Below are 22,811 nucleotides of genomic sequence, written 5' to 3' on the forward strand. Positions count from 1 at the left end.
AATGACTGAGACGTTGCACAACAATAACAACAACAACAACAACAACAATAATAATAATAACAACAATAACAACAATAACAATAATAACCACAACAACAACAACAATAATAACAATAATAACCACAACAACAACAACAATAATAATAATAACAACAATAACAACAATAACAACAACAATAACAACAATAACAACAACAATAATGACAATAATAACAACAATGACAACAGTAATAACAACAACAACAATAATTGATTAATGGAGAAACTGATTGATGAATAGAGAAAACGATAATTAGTTAATTGATTACTGATTGTGGTTGCTGGTATTTTATTGTGACACCCCCCCCTGCCCCCCTCCCGGGCGGACAGGAAGTGTGTCCCGGTGTCTCGTGCTTGTTGTCGGTGATCCGGTCTGGATTCAGCCATATTCCCTCCGCTCCGTCACACCGGCAGCCGCCCGCAAACTCCCGAAAAACGCTCCGTAATCCTCCCGCACGCGCCCCGACGGTTCTGCCGGAGGTCCGTCGGTACCGTGAGTCCGTCCCGGAGCTCCCGGACATGTTACCGAGCTGATAGCCGACCCGCAGACATGCAGCGGCCGCGGCCAGCTTGAGAGAGTCGACGGTCTGACCGAGAGGAAAGTCCAGATTTACCGGGATTAAAGCGGCGGAGGGCGGACCGGCGCGGGCCTGCAGGCAGTAACCGGCGGAGACACACCGACACACCGACAACCAGACTCCGCAAAATGTCGGGAATATCTTCCCGGAGCTAACGAGGCGGCTAGCGGAGGTTAGCAGGCGGAGCTCGGCGGCACTCGGCAGGAAGCGGAGCTCGGTCGGAGGGTCAGCGGGAGCGGCGGTGACTGTCCACGGGAGAGAGGCCACTGTCCCCGGGCAGCATGTCGGCGCAGGCCCGCCTGAAGCGGCTGGAGGAGCTGCTGCTGGAGCAGAAGCTGGTGGGCAGTCTGAGCGTGGAGACGCTGCTGGACCTGCTGCTCTGCCTGCACTCAGAGGTGTCCCAGACCCCGTTGAAGAGGGAGAAGCACGTCCAAGACTTCCTGGAATGGGGTAAGACCCGGGGCCTGGACCTGGTCCTGGTCCTGAACCCAATACTGGACCTGGACCCGGTTATGAGTCAGTCTGAAACAGGTTTTAGTGAGCAGTGTGGTTTGTCCTGGTTTGTCCTGCTTCGTCCTGGTCTGTCCCATTTTGTCCTGGTTTGTCCCACTTTGATCTGTGTAGTCCTGATCTGTCCCACTTTAACCTGTTTAGTTCTGGTTTGTCCCACTCTGTCCTTGTTTGTCCCACTTTGACCTGTGTAGTCCTGATCTGTCCCACTTTGACCTGTTTAGTCCTTCTTTGTCCCACTTAAACCTGGTTAGTCCTGGTTTGTCCCACTTTAACTTGGATAGTCCTGGTTTGTCCCACTTCGATCTGTTTAGTCCTGGTTTGTCCCACTTTGACCTGTTTAGTCCTGATGTGCCCCACTTTGACCTGGGTAGTCCTGGTTTGTCCCACTTTGACCTGTTTAGTCCTGATTTGTCCCACTTTGACCTGTTAAGTCCTGATTTGACCCACTTTGACCTGTTAAGTCCTGATTTGTCCCACTTTGTCCTTGTTCATCCCACTTTGACCTGGTTAGTCCTGGTCTGTCCCACTTTGACCTGTTTAGTCCTGGGTTGTCCCACTATGACCTGGTTAGTCCTGGTCTGTCCCACTTTGACCTGTTAAGTCCTGGGTTGTCCCACTTTCACCTGTTTAGTCCTGGGTTGTCCCACTTGGACCTGTTTAGTCCTGGGTTGTCCCACTTGGACCTGTTTAGTCCTGGGTTGTCCCACTTTGACCTGGTTAGTCCTGGTCTGTCCCACTTGGACCTGGTTAGTCCTGGTTTAGTATTGGGGGGTTCAGTGATTCTCAGACCTCGTGTCTATAATGAGGAAGATCAAGAGCACCACGGAACACGATGAAGGTCGATTACTTCACTAACTGAACAATAATCAATACGTTTATTGATTCTACGTATTAATGAAGTAAACATAATGACCGTATTTCCTCTAATAGGCGGATCCTTTATTTCCCACCAGGCTTTATGTTTGATGAGCGTTTTCTGATCTGCGTTACCGAGGAATCAAACTGCAGCAGACGTCTGCCGGCCGAGCGGCTAACCTCTGCTTAGAACAGAACCGCGTCTCTGTTGATGTTTCCGTTACACCTCTATCAACGTAGCTGCGTTCACTGTCCTGATACACATCTTCACCTGTTAACTAAACATAACTCATTAAATACAAAGAAAGGAAACGTGTCTGATTACTGCACATATAATCATAGATCAGGTGTCACTTTAATGTCTGACACTAATAACAAACACAGAGACGACGTCCCTGCTGACTGCAGTTAATGCAGAAACTCTGATTCACCCAGCTGACATTGAACGCACCTCATTGGCTGCGTCTTACAGGAGGAGGAAGTCGCATTTCACCGTTTTTCTTTCATGCATCATATCGTAGTTTTCAAACCTTTTTCACAACTTTAGAACTTAAACAACTTGGAGAAACATGTTGCGTGATGGCATTTATATATATATATATATATATATATATATATATATATATATATATATATATATATATATATATATATATATATATATATATATTATATATATATTATATTATATTGGCTTTGGCATGTGCGACGACAGTAACAGGTCTGTCACTTCAGACACTGAACACCTGAACACCAGCACATACTGATGTCAGTCCTCCGTCAGCTGCGCTCAGGAACAGGAAGTGAGGTTCTGAGGTGACGTTGTGTCGCTGGACGCAGCTGTAGGTCGAGCTGTGGACGTCTCTCCGTCCTCGCCGTCTACAGCGGCACACGCCCGACTCATCTTGTAGTTTATCTTTAGAAAAGCAGCGCGTGTTGATTTAATGACTAAATAATTACTTTTGCGAGATGAACGTGAAGTGAATGTTGGCAGTGAACGCCACACGGAGACGATCTCCAGGCTGCTGCTGAAGATCTTCGAGATCAAACAGACAGAACAGAGTTAGAAAAGAACATCGAGTTGGTAGCAAATGAAATATAAAAGTGTCAGAACGTAAAGCAGGAAAAGGAGCTTTTCAGCGTTTATAAATAGTTGGAGCAGCTACTTCCTGTAGACGTCCAGACGTCACCACTGATCAATAACCAATCACAGATCAGTTATTAAAATAGATTATTAAAACTGAATTAAAAATGAGGCTCATACAGCTGATCAGCTGATGAGTGACATCATCAGAGCCATGAATGAAGTGATAATAATTAGAAAGTGATTTTTAACGACGTGAAACATTAGAATGAAAACATGAATGATTCTACGTGACTCAGGTTGTTGGATGACGTCGTTAGCGACTGATTAACATTGTGGATTATTTTCTAATTAAAGACAACAGCGTTTATTAGAAACTGTAGGAATGACGACTCTGTGTTTCCAGCGATCTGATTGGTCGGCGGTCGGGGTGTTGATCCGGAGCAGGTTAGCTGTTCAGCTCAGGTTACCATGGTGATTTATCCCAGGTGCTGATACACCGACCGGGCAGCTGATTGGTTGTTGTTGCTGTTTGTTGTTGGTTGCGACTGTACAACATGAACGTCATTTTCATTATTGATCCGTCTGTTACTGTCTCCATTCATCAATGATTAGTGATCAAACGTGACTGAAGGTGTTTCAGTGACGTTAGAAATCATCTCACATTCATTCAATGTGTAAAATGTCTAAATGTCAACGTCAACAACAGTCGTGTAAACTGTGACGTGATTGGCTGCAGGTCACCTGACTGTTAACTGTCACAGAATCAATATTATTCATCAATAATCCATAATCTATGGATTGGTTTCATCTCTAACAACAAACATGAGTCTCAGTTTTTCTTCATGTATGAAACATAAAAACAAACTGAAGCGTTTTTCATTTTGATCATTTCATCAATTCATCGATCAATCAGCAAATAATCAGCTGTTTAATCAATAATGAAAACAACCGATAGATATTCTGTTACTGTGTGTGTGTGTGTGTGTTATAGTGTGTGTGTGTGTGTGTGTGTGTGTGTGTGTGTGTGTGTGTGACCCAGATATGACTGAGCCATTAACAGATAAATAAAAGATGAATGAGAGCTGACAGTCTGCAGGGTCCTAGTGCCCACATGTTGATATGTAGCAATTAATTTAAAGGATCATTCTGCTGATTTTCTGTATTTGTCTTCACGTTTGGATCCAAACTAACAATCAACTGATCTACTAACAAGTATTGTGTGTGTATCCACATCTCTGATATCTCTATAATAACTGTGATATCTTTAATATCTCTATAATAACTATATCTTTAATATCTCTATAATAACTATATCTTTAATATCTCTATCTCTATAATAACAATATATAATATTTCTATAATATCTCTGATACCTCTACATCTATTTGATATCTCTATAACATCTCTATAATATCTATTTAATATCTCTATAATCTCTATAATATCTCTATAATGTTCCTATAATCTCTATAATATCTCTATAATCTCTATAATATCTCTGTAATCTGTGTCTCTAACACTTGTGTTGGTGTGTTTGTGTCCTCAGTGAAGCCATTCACCACTGCAGTGAAGGACATGAGACTGCACAGGGACGACTTTGAGATGCTGAAGGTGATTGGACGAGGAGCTTTTGGAGAGGTAAGACTTCCCGTTGACCTCCTGCTGACCTTTGACCTATGAGTGTGTCCCAGCAGACAGCAGGACTTCCTCCGTCTGCGTTCGTTCTTGTTCTCGTCATCATCATTGCAGCTCGACTGCTGTTCCAGTTCAGAGTCCAGATCCAGCCAAGTCCAGCTGTAGGACTGTTGATATGTCACATTATTAAGTTTTAATATGTTTTCAGGTGAGAAAGTAACATGTAGATTCCAACATGTGGTCAGTTTATCCCAATAATTCCAGTCTGTAAACCTGCTGGGATGTTCTGGGAGATGTTTGGGATCCGCTGGCCGGGTGAGACCAGCCGCTCATCTCAGCTGCTAGCAGCCCAGTTCCTGAGATGATCAGCCGGTCAACGTGTGGTCATCCCAGGGAGAACATGATCCATGAACTGATACGCTGGCTCCAATGTCTTTGCAGCATTTTGATATATGATATAATTCCTTTTGGAAGATAAATGTTGGTCTCACAGATGAAATCTTAACAATTGTAGCTGCGACATTAGTTTGTCTGAATGTACAGTGAAGCTTCATGTTATTACTGGACAGAAGGAGAAGTCTCATTCTGAAATCTCGCGAGAATTGAGTAGTTGTCAGCTGAATATTCAGCCATGACAGAGTTGGAGGGACTGCTGAGAGGAGTTTGTTGTGTTGGAGTACAGAAACTGTAACTTAGTGTTATCTAAAAGATTTTCAAAGTCATGGCTGAATAATCTGTTCTTCCAACCGGACTGCTGGATTGTATTCTTTGTCTCACCAGCACTTTAAACAACACGTCCACAGCAGCACAATACAAACATACAGTAGACGAGATGGGTTTCCTGTTTGCTTTTCTAGCACATGCACGGTTAGGGGTAGGGTACAGTAGGGTTAGGGTACAGTAGGGTTAGGGGTAAGGGTACAGTAGGGTTAGGGGTAGGGTACAGTAGGGTTAGGGGTAGGGTACAGTAGGGTTAGGGGTTAGGGTACAGTAGGGCTAGGCTACAGTAGAGTTAGGGTACAGTAGGGGTAGGGTACAGTAGGGGTAGGGGTTAGGGTACAGTAGGGGTAGGGGTTAGGGTACAGTAGGGTTAGGGGTTAGGGTACAGTAGGGCTAGGGTACAGTAGGGGTAGGGTACTGTAGGGTTAGGGGTTAGGGTACAGTAGGGCTAGGGTACAGTAGAGTTAGGGTACAGTAGGGGTAGGGAACAGTAGGGTTAGGGGTCAGGGTACAGTAGGGGTAGGGTATAGTAGGGTAAGGCTACAGAAGGGGTAGGGGTTAGGGTACAGTAGGGGTAGGGTACAGTAGGGTTGGGGGTTAGGTTACAGTAGGGTAAGGGCAGAGTAGGGTTACGGTACAGTGGGGTTAGGGTACAGTAGGATTAGGGGTTAGGGTACAGTAGGGTCAGGGCACAGTAGGGTTAGGGGTTAGGGTACAGTAGGGTCAGGGTACTGTAGAGGTAGGGCACAGTAGGGTTAGGGGTTAGGGTACAGTAGGGTTAGGGTACAGTAGGGTCAGGGCACAGTAGGGTTAGGGTACAGTAGGGTAAGGTACTGTAGAGGTAGGGTACAGTAGGGTTAGGGATTAGGGTACCGTAGGAGTAGGAGTCAGGGTACAGTAGGGTTAGGGTACAGTAGGAGTAGGTTGCGGTAGGGGTCAGGGTACAGTAAGGGTAGGACACAATAGGGTTAGGGTACAGCAGGGTAAGGGTACAGTAGGGTTAGGGGTTAGGGTACAGTAGAGGTAGGGTACAGTAGGGGTAGGGGTTAAGGTACAGTAGGGTAATGGGTACAGTGTGGTTAGGTTACAGTAGACGACATGGGCGAATCAGGACATTTACGTCATGCAGACCCTCATGGACACAGAAAGCATGAATTGGCCTTTACTCTCCTCCTGTAGTGTTCAGTAGAAACAGGAAGCATTTTATCAGTAAAAGACAGGAAGTGAAATGTGGTCTGAACAGGAAACTGAATCATGGATACGGCGTTCCAACATGGCGTCCATCCAGTCCTGTGAAAGCTGCTCAGTGTGTGTGTGAGAGTGCGTTTCTCTTTCTATCTTTGTGAGAACCAATTTCAGTTGAAAACCAGCGTTATGAGGACATTCCTGTGTCATGAGGACATGTAGGCTGGTCCTCGCTACTTCAAAGGGCAGTTTGAGGATTCAGACTTGGTTTCAGGGTCAAGGTTAGAGTTGGGTTTAGGTTGAGTTTAGGGTAAGGGTAGGGTTAGGCATTTAGTTGTGATGGTTATGGTGGGTTAGGGACCAGGGAATGCATTGTGTCACTGTGAGTCCTCACAAGGATAGAAAGACAAACGTGTGTGTGTTTCCAGTTAAAAGTGCATTTCCTGTTTATAGCACACAGCTTCCTGTGTTCTTCCTCTGTGGTTCAGAAGGAGTCCAGCTGCGTCCATGTTACCCAGCATGCTTTGGGAGCAGACTGGCCTCGCTGCGGGTTCCCCCCAGTGGCCACTCAAAGTATTACAGCTGAAAAAGCATTTTCCCCACAGAGCTCCGTTATAATGAAACGTCTGTCAAACAGCCGTCAGGACGCCTTCAACTGCAAATAAAGTCAATTATGACTCTGTGTTATCAGTTTTTAGTCCATGAAGGTTTTATATATGAAAAACTTTCCTCAAGCTAAGAAAAATAAATTTTAAAATCTGTGATGTCATCCTAAAGTCTGCAGGCTTGGCAAGAGAAACACTACTGAGCATGAGCAGTGAGCCTCACGACAAAGCTACAAACTGCTGTGGATCATGTGTCCAACGACAACTTCTGATTGGACTGAATAGGCAACATCTCTGAGTCTGTAAATACAGACATGATGTTTCCACTGCTGATGTCTCTGTTTACATGTTCAATATCAGAGGAAACATCTCAGTGAATCAGTGAGTGTCAGAGTGAATCAGTGAGTGTCAGAGTGAATCAGAGTGAATCAGTGTGAATCAGAGTGAATCAGTGAGTGTCAAAGTGAATCAGAGTGAATCAGTGAGTGAATCAGTGAGTGTCAGAGTGAATCAGAGTGAATCAGAGTGAATCAGAGTGAATCAGTGAGTGTCAGAGTGAATCAGAGTGAATCAGAGTGAATCAGTGAGTGTCAGAGTGAATCAGTGAGTGTCAGAGTGAATCAGTGAGTGTCAGAGTGAATCAGTGAGTGTCAAAGTGAATCAGAGTGAATCAGTGAGTGTCAGAGTGAATCAGAGTGAATCAGTGTGAATCAGTGTGAATCAGAGTGAATCAGTGAGTGTCAAAGTGAATCAGAGTGAATCAGTGAGTGAATCAGTGAGTGTCAGAGTGAATCAGAGTGAATCAGTGAGTGTCAGAGTGAATCAGAGTGAATCAGTGAGTGTCAGAGTGAATCAGTGAGTGTCAGAGTGAATCAGAGTGAATCAGTGAGTGTCAGAGTGAATCAGAGTGAATCAGAGTGAATCAGTGAGTGTCAGAGTGAATCAGTGAGTGTCAGAGTGAATCAGTGTGAATCAGAGTGAATCAGTGAGTGTCAAAGTGAATCAGAGTGAATCAGTGAGTGTCAGAGTGAATCAGAGTGAATCAGTGAGTGTCAGAGTGAATCAGTGAGTGTCAGAGTGAATCAGAGTGAATCAGTGAGTGTCAGAGTGAATCAGAGTGAATCAGTGAGTGTCAAAGTGAATCAGTGAGAGAATCAGTGAGTGTCAGAGTGAATCAGAGTGAATCAGTGAGTGTCAGAGTGAATCAGTGAGTGTCAGAGTGAATCAGAGTGAATCAGTGAGTGTCAGAGTGAATCAGAGTGAATCAGTGAGTGTCAAAGTGAATCAGAGTGAATCAGTGAGTGTCAGAGTGAATCAGAGTGAATCAGTGAGTGTCAGAGTGAATCAGAGTGAATCAGTGAGTGTCAGAGTGAATCAGTGAGTGAATCAGTGAGTGTCAGAGTGAATCAGTGAGTGTCAGAGTGAATCAGAGTGAATCAGTGAGTGTCAGAGTGAATCAGAGTTAATCAGTGAGTGTCAGAGTGAATCAGTGAGTGAATTAGTGAGTGTCAAAGTGAATCAGTGAGTGTCAGAGTGAATCAGTGAGTGTCAGAGTGAATCAGTGAGTGTCAGAGTGAATCAGTGAGTGAATCAGTGAGTGAATCAGTGAGTGTCAGAGTGAATCAGAGTGAATCAGTGAGTGTCAGAGTGAATCAGAGTGAATCAGTGAGTGTCAGAGTGAATCAGTGAGTGTCAGAGTGAATCAGTGAGTGAATCAGTGAGTGAATCAGTGAGTGAATCAGTGAGTGAATCAGTGAGTGTCAGAGTGAATCAGTGAGTGTCAGAGTGAATCAGAGTGAATCAGTGAGTGTCAGAGTGAATCAGAGTTAATCAGTGAGTGTCAGAGTGAATCAGTGAGTGAATCAGTGAGTGTCAAAGTGAATCAGTGAGTGTCAGAGTGAATCAGTGAGTGAATCAGTGAGTGAATCAGTGAGTGTCAGAGTGAATCAGTGAGTGTCAGAGTGAATCAGAGTGAATCAGTGAGTGTCAGAGTGAATCAGAGTTAATCAGTGAGTGTCAGAGTGAATCAGTGAGTGAATCAGTGAGTGTCAAAGTGAATCAGTGAGTGTCAGAGTGAATCAGTGAGTGTCAGAGTGAATCAGAGTGAATCAGTGAGTGTCAGAGTGAATCAGTGAGTGTCAAAGTGAATCAGTGAGTGAATCAGTGAGTGAATCAGTGAGTGTCAGAGTGAATCAGTGAGTGAATCAGTGAGTGTCAGAGTGAATCAGTGAGTGTCAGAGTGAATCAGTGAGTGTCAGAGTGAATCAGTGAGTGAATCAGTGAGTGAATCAGTGAGTGTCAGAGTGAATCAGTGAGTGTCAGAGTGAATCAGTGAGTGTCAGAGTGAATCAGTGAGTGAATCAGTGAGTGTCAGAGTGAATCAGTGAGTGAATCAGTGAGTGTCAGAGTGAATCAGTGAGTGTCAGAGTGAATCAGAGTGAATCAGTGAGTGTCAGAGTGAATCAGAGTGAATCAGTGAGTGTCAGAGTGAATCAGTGAGTGTCAGAGTGAATCAGAGTGAATCAGTGAGTGTCAGAGTGAATCAGTGAGTGTCAGAGTGAATCAGAGTGAATCAGTGTGAATCAGAGTGAATCAGTGAGTGTCAGAGTGAATCAGTGTGAATCAGTGAGTGTCAGAGTGAATCAGTGAGTGTCAGAGTGAATCAGAGTGAATCAGTGAGTGAATCAGAGTGAATCAGTGAGTGTCAGAGTGAATCAGTGAGTGTCAGAGTGAATCAGGGTGAATCAGTGAGTGTCAGAGTGAATCAGTGAGTGTCAGAGTGAATCAGGGTGAATCAGAGTGAATCAGTGAGTGAATCAGAGTGAATCAGTGAGTGTCAGAGTGAATCAGTGAGTGAATCAGAGTGAATCAGTGAGTGTCAGAGTGAATCAGGGTGAATCAGTGAGTGCTAACAGGCTGAACAGTAACTGATTAACAGACGTTCAGTTCTGATAACAGCTGGACTGAAGTTCAAGTCCGACTGATCGATCAGCTGATATCTGGCAGAGATGTGAAACATGCAGAGACTGTCATCTTCATCATCTTCATCATCTTCATCTTCTGAGTTATGTGAAGAAAATTAATATCAGCTGATGTTTAAACTGATATATCAAATATCAATATTAGTATCAAACCACATGTTCAGCCTGCTGCCTTTAACTGAAACTAATCTGTTCAACATTTCATTGGATCACGTTTATTTGACATTTAGATATTTGTTATTATTTGTCTACTTTGATCAGTTACGGCTGAATATAATATAATCAATAAAGTATTTCAACATCTGCAGTTACTTACGTTAAAATAACTCAGATGTCTGATCAATGTTGTGTGAGAAGCAGAAACAGTTTGAATTTGTTGATGAATCTGATCGGACTGTCAGGACTCGTCTCTGGTCCTCAGAGGAAACCAGTCTGATGCCACACCAGCTAGCGTTAGCCACCATGCTACACGCCCAGCTGTGTGATGACATCATCACCAGCACAATGTAGCACAGATCAACATCTGACCACATCTGGGAGAGAAGAAGCAGGTCAGTCTGCCTATAAAAGGAGAGAGAGTCTGTTCTCCTAATGAGGACACTGTGTGTGTGTGTGTGTGTGTGTGTGTGTGTGTGTGTGTGTGTGTATGTATGTGTGTGTGTGTGTATGTGTGTGTATATGTGTGTGTGTGTGTGTTCTGCAGGAGGAGTTTCAGTCAGCAGCTGTGCTGCCAGTGAAGAGTCGTATGTAACGACTTCCTGCAGATCACAGAAACAACTATATTTCAGCTGAACATGAGAACCATGTGGACTCAAAGTTCTATAAAACAGAAAATACTGTACTTGAGTTCCATTTATAACCTTTATTAAATAAACTTTCAGCTCAACATCAGCAGCAAATAAAATCATCAATAATGTTATTAAAATAAATCTAGTTGGATGTTGATGTTTGAGGCATCAAACCTCATCTGGGAACATTTGGGAACATTTGGGAACGTTTGGGAACAGTTTTGCTCGTCTATGGCATCGTGTTTGTTGGCAGGTGAGATTTGTCGTCAGTTGCCGCCACACCAAACGCCACGATTGGTCCAAACCACAAGCAGCTGCTGATTCAGACGTTTCATGTGGAAAAGTTGCTGCAATTTAGTGCAATTTACGTTCACAGATATTGCAGAGATTTGTTGTATTTGTGTTAATTATTGACTGACTTATATACTGAAGGACTGAAGATAAATGTCCTCTTTACACACAAACAGGGTTCAATGTTCCTTTGACATCATCACAAAGGGTTTGTGGGTAATGTAGTGAAATATCTCTACAGAGTCAGTGAGGATTTTTCCTTCAACCGCAGTGTATGAATACACAACTGTGTGTGTGTGTGTGTGTGTGTGTGTGTGTGTGTGTGTGTACATTGTCCACATACCAGAGGAAAGGTGTGTCAGAGCCACACTTGCTGCTGCCTCAGGATATACACACTCACACAGGTCCATGTTACTGCACTTGTGAGGACATCAGACTGCATACCAGCTTGGTCCTCTCAAACACACACAGGTGGAGGCAGCCTGCTCTGAGCGTGGTGCATTATGGGTACAGCTGGCAGGTCCTCTGTTGGTCTCTGGATGTGGTTTGTGTGGATCAGGTCTCATATCAGTGGAAACACAGCAAAAAGTGTCTGACAGTGCTGCAGGTGCATCAGCCAATCAGATACCTGCAAGCTTACATACCTGAGAGAATGTTGGTAACGTGTTTTAACTGCTGGACTGCAGGAGTTCTGGTCCTGGACTGAGATTAAGGGTTAGGCTAACCCGTTGTTGACGAGACTTTTCTTGGTCTTGAGGAGCTGCAGCATTTATTAACTGCCACACTGTAGTCTGTACTGTACATTTACTGACACACTGTAGTCTGTACTGTACGTTTACTGACACACTAGTCTGTACTGCACATTTACTGACACACTAGTCTGTACTGCACATTTACTGACACACTAGTCTACTGTACATTTACTGACACACTAGTCTGTACTGTACATTTACTGACACACTAGTCTACTGTACATTTACTGACACACTAGTCTGTACTGTACATTTACTGACACACTGTAGTCTGTACTGTACATTTACTGACACACTAGTCTACTGTACATTTACTGACACACTAGTCTGTACTGTACATTTACTGACACACTGTAGTCTGTACTGTACATTTACTGACACACTAGTCTACTGTACATTTACTGACACACTAGTCTGTACTGTACATTTACTGACACACTAGTCTACTGTACATTTACTGACACACTAGTCTGTACTGTACATTTACTGACACACTAGTCTACTGTACATTTACTGACACACTAGTCTGTACTGTACATTTACTGACACACTGTAGTCTGTACTGTACATTTACTGACACACTAGTCTGTACTGTACATTTACTGACACACTGTAGTCTGTACTGTACATTTACTGACACACTAGTCTGTACTGTACATTTACTGACACACTAGTCTGTACTGTACATTTACTGACACACTAGTCTACTGTACATTTACTGACACACTAGTCTACTGTACATTTACTGACACACTAGTCTGTACTGCACGTTTACTGACACACTAGTCTACTGTACATTTACTGACACACTAGTCTGTACTGTACATTTACTGACACACTAGTCCACTGTACATTTACTGACACACTAGTCTACTGTACATTTACTGACACACTAGTCTGTACTGTACATTTACTGACACACCAGTCTACTGTACATTTACTGACACACTAGTCTGTACTGCACATTTACTGACACACTAGTCTGTACTGCACTTTTACTGACACACTAGTCTGTACTGTACATTTACTGACACACTAGTCTGTACTGTACATTTACTGACACACTAGTCTGTACTGTACATTTACTGACACACTGTAGTCTGTACTGCACATTTACTGACACACTAGTCTACTGTACATTTACTGACACACTAGTCTGTACTGCACATTTACTGACACACTAGTCTGTACTGCACTTTTACTGACACACTAGTCTGTACTGTACATTTACTGACACACTAGTCTGTACTGCACATTTACTGACACACTAGTCTACTGTACATTTACTGACACACTAGTCTGTACTGCACATTTACTGACACACTAGTCTGTACTGCACTTTTACTGACACACTAGTCTGTACTGCACTTTTACTGACACACTAGTCTGTACTGCACATTTACTGACACACTAGTCTACTGTACATTTACTGACACACTAGTCTGTACTGCACATTTACTGACACACTAGTCTGTACTGTACATTTACTGACACACTAGTCTGTACTGTACATTTACTGACACACTAGTCTGTACTGTACATTTACTGACACACTGTAGTCTGTACTGCACATTTACTGACACACTAGTCTACTGTACATTTACTGACACACTAGTCTGTACTGCACATTTACTGACACACTAGTCTGTACTGCACTTTTACTGACACACTAGTCTGTACTGTACATTTACTGACACACTAGTCTGTACTGTACATTTACTGACACACTAGTCTGTACTGTACATTTACTGACACACTGTAGTCTGTACTGTACATTTACTGACACACTAGTCTGTACTGTACATTTACTGACACACTGTAGTCTGTACTGTACATTTACTGACACACTAGTCTACTGTACATTTACTGACACACTGTAGTCTGTACTGTACATTTACTGACACACTGTAGTCTGTACTGTACATTTACTGACACACTAGTCTGTACTGTACATTTACTGACACACTAGTCTACTGTACATTTACTGACACACTAGTCTGTACTGTACATTTACTGACACACTAGTCTGTACTGCACTTTTACTGACACATTAGTCTGTACTGTACATTTACTGACACACTAGTCTACTGTACATTTACTGACACACTAGTCTGTACTGCACTTTTACTGACACACTAGTCTGTACTGTACATTTACTGACACACTAGTCTACTGTACATTTACTGACACACTAGTCTGTACTGTACATTTACTGACACACTAGTCTACTGTACATTTACTGACACACTAGTCTGTACTGCACGTTTACTGACACACTAGTCTGTACTGTACATTTACTGACACACTAGTCTGTACTGTACATTTACTGACACACTGTAGTCTGTACTGTACATTTACTGACACACTAGTCTGTACTGTACATTTACTGACACACTGTAGTCTGTACTGTACATTTACTGACACACTGTAGTCTGTACTGTACATTTACTGACACACTAGTCTACTGTACATTTACTGACACACTGTAGTCTGTACTGTACATTTACTGACACACTGTAGTCTGTACTGTACATTTACTGACACACTAGTCTACTGTACATTTACTGACACACTAGTCTGTACTGTACATTTACTGACACACTAGTCTGTACTGCACTTTTACTGACACATTAGTCTGTACTGTACATTTACTGACACACTAGTCTACTGTACATTTACTGACACACTAGTCTGTACTGCACTTTTACTGACACACTAGTCTGTACTGTACATTTACTGACACACTAGTCTACTGTACATTTACTGACACACTAGTCTGTACTGTACATTTACTGACACACTAGTCTACTGTACATTTACTGACACACTAGTCTGTACTGCACGTTTACTGACACACTAGTCTACTGTACATTTACTGACACACTAGTCTGTACTGTACATTTACTGACACACTAGTCTACTGTACATTTACTGACACACTAGTCTGTACTGCACGTTTACTGACACACTAGTCTACTGTACATTTACTGACACACTAGTCTGTACTGTACATTTACTGACACACTGTAGTCTGTACTGTACGTTTACTGACACACTAGTCTGTACTGCACGTTTACTGACACACTAGTCTGTACTGCACATTTACTGACACACTGTAGTCTGTACTGTACATTTACTGACACACTGTAGTCTGTACTGTACATTTACTGACACACTAGTCTGTACTGTACGTTTACTGACACACTAGTCTGTACTGCACGTTTACTGACACACTAGTCTGTACTGCACATTTACTGACACACTGTAGTCTGTACTGTACATTTACTGACACACTGTAGTCTGTACTGTACATTTACTGACACACTGTAGTCTGTACTGTACATTTACTGACACACTAGTCTGTGTAGTCCTTCAGTTCTAACTAACAGGTCGAGTCTCAGGTATCAAACCCTGAACTTGGAGCATAGAACGGGTGGGAAGCTTGTTATGTAAAGTGAGGATCATCCAACCTACAATGTCTTTAGTGAGCTGATGAGCTTTTTTAGCGACAGGCTTGTTATGGCAGTGCTCTTCAGAGGGATTCAGGAAGTCCTGTGTACCTCTTTTGAGTACAACAACCTAAATATTCTGGACAGAGAGGACAGATGGTTTGAAAGAGGAGTGAGGGAGGACGTCTACGTCAAAGTAGAGAAACTGTCTCTCAACAGAGGGGGACATGCTGTACTTTCATCCCTTCCCAGGAGATTTAACAACCCACATTTGGCCTCATGTGACAACTCTGACTGTCGTTTCCACCTGTCCTCAGGTGACTCTAATGACTGTCGTTACAACAGCCAGGAGCACTAACGAACCAAGTGGTATCAATGACCTTGATAACGACCCCACAGAGGTCAAATACCTGGAACTCCCTGCCAGTCAGTTAGAACTGAAGAAGGATGAGAGGAGAAACGTCTTCAAGTGTCAACCACCGAGTCCAGTTTCCCTCCATTCAGCCCATTCAGTCTCCTGAAGCCTGGTGTGTCTGATGGTCTGTTTGTACTGTGTTAAGAGTTTCAGAGTCTTCATGTTGTAGTGTCGGGTCATCACAGCTGTCTCAAGTCTTTTCTCATTTCTTTACATTGTATTGTATAATTTGTATAAATTGTTCAGAGCTGTTTGGAGCCCATCTGTATGACTGGTGTAGATGGTGCAGCTTACTGGGCTGACAGTATCTCCAGTGTTTTCTCAAGTCAATATTAATCTGGCTGTGATCTGAAAGGGGGGTTTGTGCTCTGACAGTGAAAGCACTGAATGAGGGGGGGTCCATATCTGAGATGGCATAGTCCACTACACTCGTCCCAAGAGCTGAACAGCAGGTGAAACGTCCCAAACTGTCTCCTCTGATCCTCCCACTGAACACATACAGGCCTGAGACTCTGCGGAGCCTGTCAGGGTTGTTCCTCATGGCTGTGGGTGAGGGGGTCAAAGGTGACTGTCTGAATATGTGTTAATCTCCTGTGTGGTCTATACAGTCTGAACCTGTCTGTGCATTAAAGTCTCACACACAAGTATTTTGCCTTTGGCTTGAAGGTGACATATCTGTGTGTGTAGAGCTGTAGAGCTTCATGGTGGTTGTGATGGAGGCGTCTATATCACACACAGGCAGTTCATTTTTAGCCAGATGTGTGATGTGTGATTCCACTGCAGCCCGATGGACACTGAGTCACTGCATCACATCGACACCACGTTTCTAACAGAATCAAAATATCAATATCCTTTATGCTATTTAAGAAATCCGGGTCTGTGGTCTTAAGATCAAAGGTGCTGGAGTACAAACCCTGAATATTCCAAAAGCTTATCATGAAAGATTTCATTTGTGAGAAAAATAAAGAAATAAATTCAACCAAAGTTTGAACAAATAAAACAGACAAAGAACCAGTCAGGTGCAACTAATTTACAGGAGAAGTAATACTTTTAAACTAACCTTGTATTTGTGTGTGTGTCTGTGTTTGCAGTAGTCTGTTACAGAGTGTGGAGCAGTGTTGCAGGGGGGCGTGGTCTGACAGGGAGGTGGGGTATAGGATGGGGATGGAGTGCTGCAGGGGGGCGTGGTCTGACAGGGAGGTGGGGTATAGGATGGGGACGGAGTGCTGCAGGGGGGCGTGGTCTGACATGGAGGTGGGGTATAGGATGGGGACGGAGTGCTGCAGGGGGGCGTGGTCTGACATGGAGGTGGGGTATAGGATGGGGACGGAGTGCTGCAGGGGGGCATGGTCTGACATGGAGGTGGGGTATAGGATGGGGATGGAGTGCTTCAGGGGGCGTGGATCCACAGGGAGGTGGGGTATAGGATGGTGATGGAGTGCTTCAGGGGGGCGTGGTCCGACAGGGAGATGGGGTATAGGATGGGGACGGAGTGCTTCAGGGGGGCGTGGTTCGACAGGGAGGTGGGATATAGGATGGTGATGGAGTGCTTCAGGGGGGCGTGGTTCGACAGGGAGATGGGGTATAGGATGGGGACAGAGTGCTTCAGGGGGCGTGGAGCCACAGGGAGGTGGGGTATAGGATGGGGACGGAGTGCTGCAGGGGGGCGTGGAGCCACAGGGAGGTGGGGTATAGGATGGGGATGGAGTGCTGCAGGGGGGCGTGGTCTGACAGGGAGGTGGGGTATAGGATGGGGATGGAGTGCTGCAGGGGGGCGTGGTCTGACATGGAGGTGGGGTATAGGATGGGGACGGAGTGCTGCAGGGGGGCGTGGTCTGACAGGGAGGTCCAGCCTTGTTCCAGCCTTTTGCCGTGGTGGTCGATGTTACCGGTGTTCACGGTGTTGGGACACCGATTACATGACCGCCAATACCGTAGTTTTACTTTTTGCTATAGAAACAAACCCGTGTTCCGGTTCTGAGCGACGGTCGGCTGAACGCGGAGGACGACCTGCTGGCAGCAGCCTGAAGCCGCCGTCACTAACTCTTAAATAGATCTAAACTACAAATCTAATGTTACAGATCAAAGGAAGCGCTCTACGGATGAGCGTCACTGACGAATATCTTAGTTTGTAAAAAATACGGTGTAAGAAGAAGAAGAAGTAATAATTTTAACCCTTGTTATAAAATAATTTTTACCTCTCTCTCTCTCTGTTAATGTCTCTCGTCCTCTCTCTCTGTTAATGTCTCTCGTCCTCTCTCTCTCTGTGTGTGTTAATGTCTCTCGTCCTCTCTCTCTCTCTGTGTTAATGTCTCTCGTCCTCTCTCTCTGTTAATGTCTCTCATCCTCTCTCTCTCTCTGTGTTAATGTCTCTCGTCCTCTCTCTCTCTCTCTCTGTGTTAATGTCTCTCGTCCTCTCTCTCTCTCAGTGTTAATGTCTCTCATCCTCTCTCTCTCAGTGTTAATGTCTCTCGTCCTCTCTCTCTCAGTGTTAATGTCTCTCATCCTCTCTCTCTCTCTGTGTTAATGTCTCTCATCCTCTCTCTCTCAGTGTTAATGTCTCTCGCCCTCTCTCTCGCAGGTTGCCGTGGTGAAGATGAAGCACACGGAGAGAGTTTATGCCATGAAGATCCTCAACAAGTGGGAGATGTTAAAGAGAGCCGAGGTGACGACTACAGGATGCTAACGCTTATTTTATTGTTTCCTGATCGCTTTCATCCATATTGGAACCGTGTTAAGTTACTGCTGATGAAAACATCTCTAGTTCCTGTAGACGGGTCTTCAGTGAATTACAATCACTTGTTATCTCACCAACATATATCGTTATCAGCAGAACTAATAGACAAACCAGCAGCCACGGGACTCTTACATTACATCAGTCAGTCAGTATAACGCTAGCTGTTAGCAGCTACATGTTAGCAGCTACATGTTAGCACACAGCTGCTGTGGGTTCACATGTAGACATGACAGAAATAAGATGAGCCAGAAGCACAGCGAGGGATGCCACAACAGGAAGTTCCTCTTCAAACAGTGTTCCCTCGCAGTGCGCTACCCTCACTGCAGGGTACAATAAGTTGCTTAGGCTCCCTGTTGGAGGTGTGCTGGTCGTCTACAGCAGAGGTCCACAACCTTTTTTGCGCCACAGACCGGTTTAATGTCAGACGATATTTTCATGGACCGGCCTTTGAGGTGCGGCGGATAAATACATCAAACTAAAATGATACGACCAGCGTAAGAACTGTTGTATTTTCTAAATATAATAATAAACCTGAATCCACTTTTCAGTGCTGTTGTGGTGATCTCAGGGTATTCAGGTCATTTTTCAAAATAAAACGTCGTTCAGACTCAGATAATAAATAAAATGAAAATAATGAAAGTTATTTATTCTTTCTGTGCAGCCCGGTACCAAATGACCTATGGACCGGTACCGGTCCGCAGCCCGGGGGTTGGGGACCACTGGTCTAGAGCTCTTCATCAAACATCATCATCACCGCGGCTGTTTCTGCTTGTACTCTTCCTCTCTGCAGTGTTTATAACAAAGAGCTCCAAATATCTCCAAATCTTGTTGACATGTTTTTATTGAAGCACAGCTCTGCTAAAGAAGCTCCGCTAAACCAATAAACACATTTATCGTAGCTGCTCAACCCAAGTTACTTAGTGCAAGAACAAAAATCTAAATGATTCTGAAGGTTTTTAATGTTGCTTTAACTTAATATGATGTTCTCTGTACAGACGGCGTGTTTCCGTGAAGAACGTGACGTCCTGGTGAAAGGAGACAGTCAGTGGATCACAACTCTGCACTACGCCTTCCAGGACGACAACTTTCTGGTTAGTACTACGATTACTAGTATTAATACTATCTGTGAAACTAGTACTGTACAGTACCTGGTCATATATTAATCAGGTGTTTACCTGTACAGTACCTGGTCATATATTAATCAAGTGTTTACCTGTACAGTACCTGGTCATATATTAATCAGGTGTTTACCTGTACAGTACCTGGTCATATATTAATCAAGTGTTTACCTGTACAGTACCTGGTGATGGATTATTATGTGGGTGGAGACCTGCTGACTCTGCTCAGTAAGTTCGAGGATCGTCTTCCGGAGGACATGTCTAAATTCTACGTGGCCGAGATGGTGCTGGCCATCCACTCCATCCACCAACAGAACTACATACACAGGTACTGGCTATTCTGCTTATACTGGTCATACTTGTTGAAGCGTCCAGCAGACAGGTGAGGTTGCCGTGGTGACAGATGTTGTTGTAACTTTGCTAGGTGTGGGCCTGTGGTTTCTATAGTAACAACACACCGTGACTTTACTACAAACACAGAATGTCTTGTGAAACCTCTCTGCTGCCGACATGGCGTCTAAAATCACAGTTTCCTCCCAACAGTGTGTGAGAGAGAGAGAGAGAGAGAGAGACAGGAAGTGGGGCTTCCTGGCCGCAGTGTCCTCTGGGAAATGTAGTTATGTCCTGTCCAGCCAGCTCAGCCTCCACCTTCCTTCCTGTGTAGAATCTGAACCTCTGCTTCGTTCATTACTTTCTACACACTCACATTACCCACCCCAATAAACCCGGTACACAGAGTACCCAGTATACCCAGCACCCCAGTATAGCCCCAGCACCCCAGTATACCCCCAGCACCCCAGTATAGCCCCAGCACCCCAGTGTAGCCAGTATATGTCATATATCCGGCTGCTGTGTGTTGTCTGTGTGCAGAAATGACTGTTTGTTTGTGTTACAGAGACATTAAACCAGATAACGTCCTGCTGGACGTGAACGGTCACATCCGCCTCGCTGACTTTGGATCTTGTCTGCGCATGATGGAGGACGGCACGGTAACACATACACACACACTACGTACTCTGTTACAGTTAACATGTAAACCAGTTAACTGAGTTTATTTTTAGACGTAACTGATTTGCAGTTGTCAGGGTTTAGTGTAGTTAGTAGGTTTAGTTTACAGTTAATCGGCTTAAGTTTAATTGACTGATTTTGTGATTGCAATAATTAATGCAAATTTTAAAAATCTCCAAAATATTTGCGAGACCTTTCAGTTTTGCTAAATTACTGCAACGTTTTTGCATGAAATGGCCAAATCACATGCTTGTGATTTGGGCTAGTTGTGGCATTTGGTGTGTAGGTGACTTGCATCATTGCTGCACATTCAGCAAAGATATAAAAGGAACTCAAGTACAGTATTTTCTTTTTATAGAACTTTGAGTCCATGATTCTCATGTTCAGAAAATAATATTAAACATTAGACCTGAAATATAGTTGTTTCTGTGATGTGCAGGATGCTTTTTATCCAAGGAAGAGATTACATATGACTCTTCATTTGTAGGAGTTAAAAAATTGTCATTATTTTCCTTTGCTTGCAATTTTCCCAGTTTCTGCAATTTACAACAAAAAGTGACATAAAAATTGCAAACTGCATCGCAATTTCTGAGAAAAGACGCTGCAAAATCAAAAAATTTTGGCCACAGTAATGACAAAAAACAAAGTGAAATCTTGGAGGGACTGGCTGGTTTAGAGTTACCAGGGTTCAGTATTACAATTGTCCAGGTTGAGCTGACGGACTGGTCTCGGTGCAGGTGCAGTCATCGGTGGCGGTGGGCACTCCGGACTACATTTCTCCAGAGATCCTGCAGGCAATGGAGGACGGGATGGGCCGTTACGGTCCAGAGTGTGACTGGTGGTCTCTGGGAGTCTGCATGTACGAGATGCTGTACGGAGAAACGCCATTCTATGCCGAGTCGCTGGTGGAAACCTACGGCAAGATAATGAACCACGAGGTCAGAAACACCTCTATCTGTTTTCTTTGTGGATTTAGCTTTTTCACAGATATCGACCAAATTTGTGAACAGAGAATTATCACAGCATTATGTTGACTTCACATAATATGTCAGATCAGAATGGGGCACTTTAGCAAACATTTCCACCTGAAAACATGACTCCATATCCAAATTTATCCATCATAAATAATTAGAGAGTAATTGGGTAGAGTTGTTAGAGAGTAATGGGGTAGAGCAGTTAGAGAGTAATGGGGTAGAGCAGTTAGAGAGTAATGGGGTAGAGTTGTTAGAGAGTAATGGGGTAGAGCAGTTAGAGAGTAATGGGGTAGAGCAGTTAGAGAGTAATCTGATTACTGCAGTAACATAAATCCAGCTTTACTGATGTATCGGTCGTGTTTCAGCTCGTTCTCTGCTGCTGTTTCCAGGTTATCTGTTTGTCTCCAGGCTCTCGTCCTACTTCCTCTTTTCTAAATCTGAACTCTTCTCCCTCAGTGGACGGACGCTGGTGTCCTGCTCTCCATTTCTGTCTCATTATCCCTCTGTCTCTCTCTCTATTTGTCTCTCTGTCTGTCTGTCTCTCTTTCGTCCTCCCTCTGTCCTCTTTACTCTCCCCTCCGGCTGAAGGCTCACAGTGTTTTAGTTTTTAATCTGTGTTTGTTTCCAGGACCGTTTCCAGTTCCCGTCCCATGTGACTGACGTCTCTGAGGACGCCAAAGATCTGATCCAGCGACTGCTTTGCTCAAGGGAACGTCGGCTCGGTCTGAACGGGATCTCCGACTTCAAGAACCACCCGTTCTTCAGCGGCATTGACTGGGACAACATTCGGTCTGCAGAGGCCCCCTACATCCCCGACGTGTCCTCGCCCACCGACACCTCCAACTTTGACGTGGACGACGACGTCCTGAAGAACCCGGTGAGGATGACACACCCAGCATCACAACATATCCCTGGTCAGGCCTGGACAATATGGCAAAAAAATTATCTCAATGATTTTTTTCCTATCTGTCAATATTGATATATACTGTATATCATGATATCAATCAGGTTAATATTTCTGAACTTCAAGGTTCCCTTCAACTTAATATTCCATCAGGATTTCCCTTAAGCGGATTGAGAA

At 44.0% G+C, this 22,811-nt stretch overlaps 1 protein-coding gene across 4 annotated transcripts in view; it reads left to right on the forward strand.

Annotated features, from left to right (window-relative positions):
- Positions 1 to 412: 412 nt before the first annotated feature.
- cdc42bpb (CDC42 binding protein kinase beta (DMPK-like)) overlaps positions 413 to 22,811 on the forward strand; it is a 52,475-nt gene continuing 30,076 nt past the window's right edge. For 2 of the 4 annotated variants that reach the window (XM_044376671.1, XM_044376672.1), the window contains exons 1-8: positions 413 to 1,067; positions 4,619 to 4,710; positions 18,475 to 18,558; positions 19,626 to 19,721; positions 19,928 to 20,076; positions 20,644 to 20,737; positions 21,494 to 21,694; positions 22,359 to 22,607. In XM_044376671.1, coding sequence (XP_044232606.1) covers positions 899 to 1,067; positions 4,619 to 4,710; positions 18,475 to 18,558; positions 19,626 to 19,721; positions 19,928 to 20,076; positions 20,644 to 20,737; positions 21,494 to 21,694; positions 22,359 to 22,607 — 1,134 coding nt within the window. In that variant the 5' untranslated portion in view covers positions 413 to 898. The remainder of the gene's footprint in view (positions 1,068 to 4,618; positions 4,711 to 18,474; positions 18,559 to 19,625; positions 19,722 to 19,927; positions 20,077 to 20,643; positions 20,738 to 21,493; positions 21,695 to 22,358; positions 22,608 to 22,811) is intronic. The other 2 variants (XM_044376673.1, XM_044376674.1) reach the window with 2 other exon arrangements.

This window comes from Thunnus albacares, chromosome 16 (assembly GCF_914725855.1).
Source record: "Thunnus albacares chromosome 16, fThuAlb1.1, whole genome shotgun sequence".
Classification (NCBI taxonomy): domain Eukaryota; kingdom Metazoa; phylum Chordata; class Actinopteri; order Scombriformes; family Scombridae; genus Thunnus; species Thunnus albacares.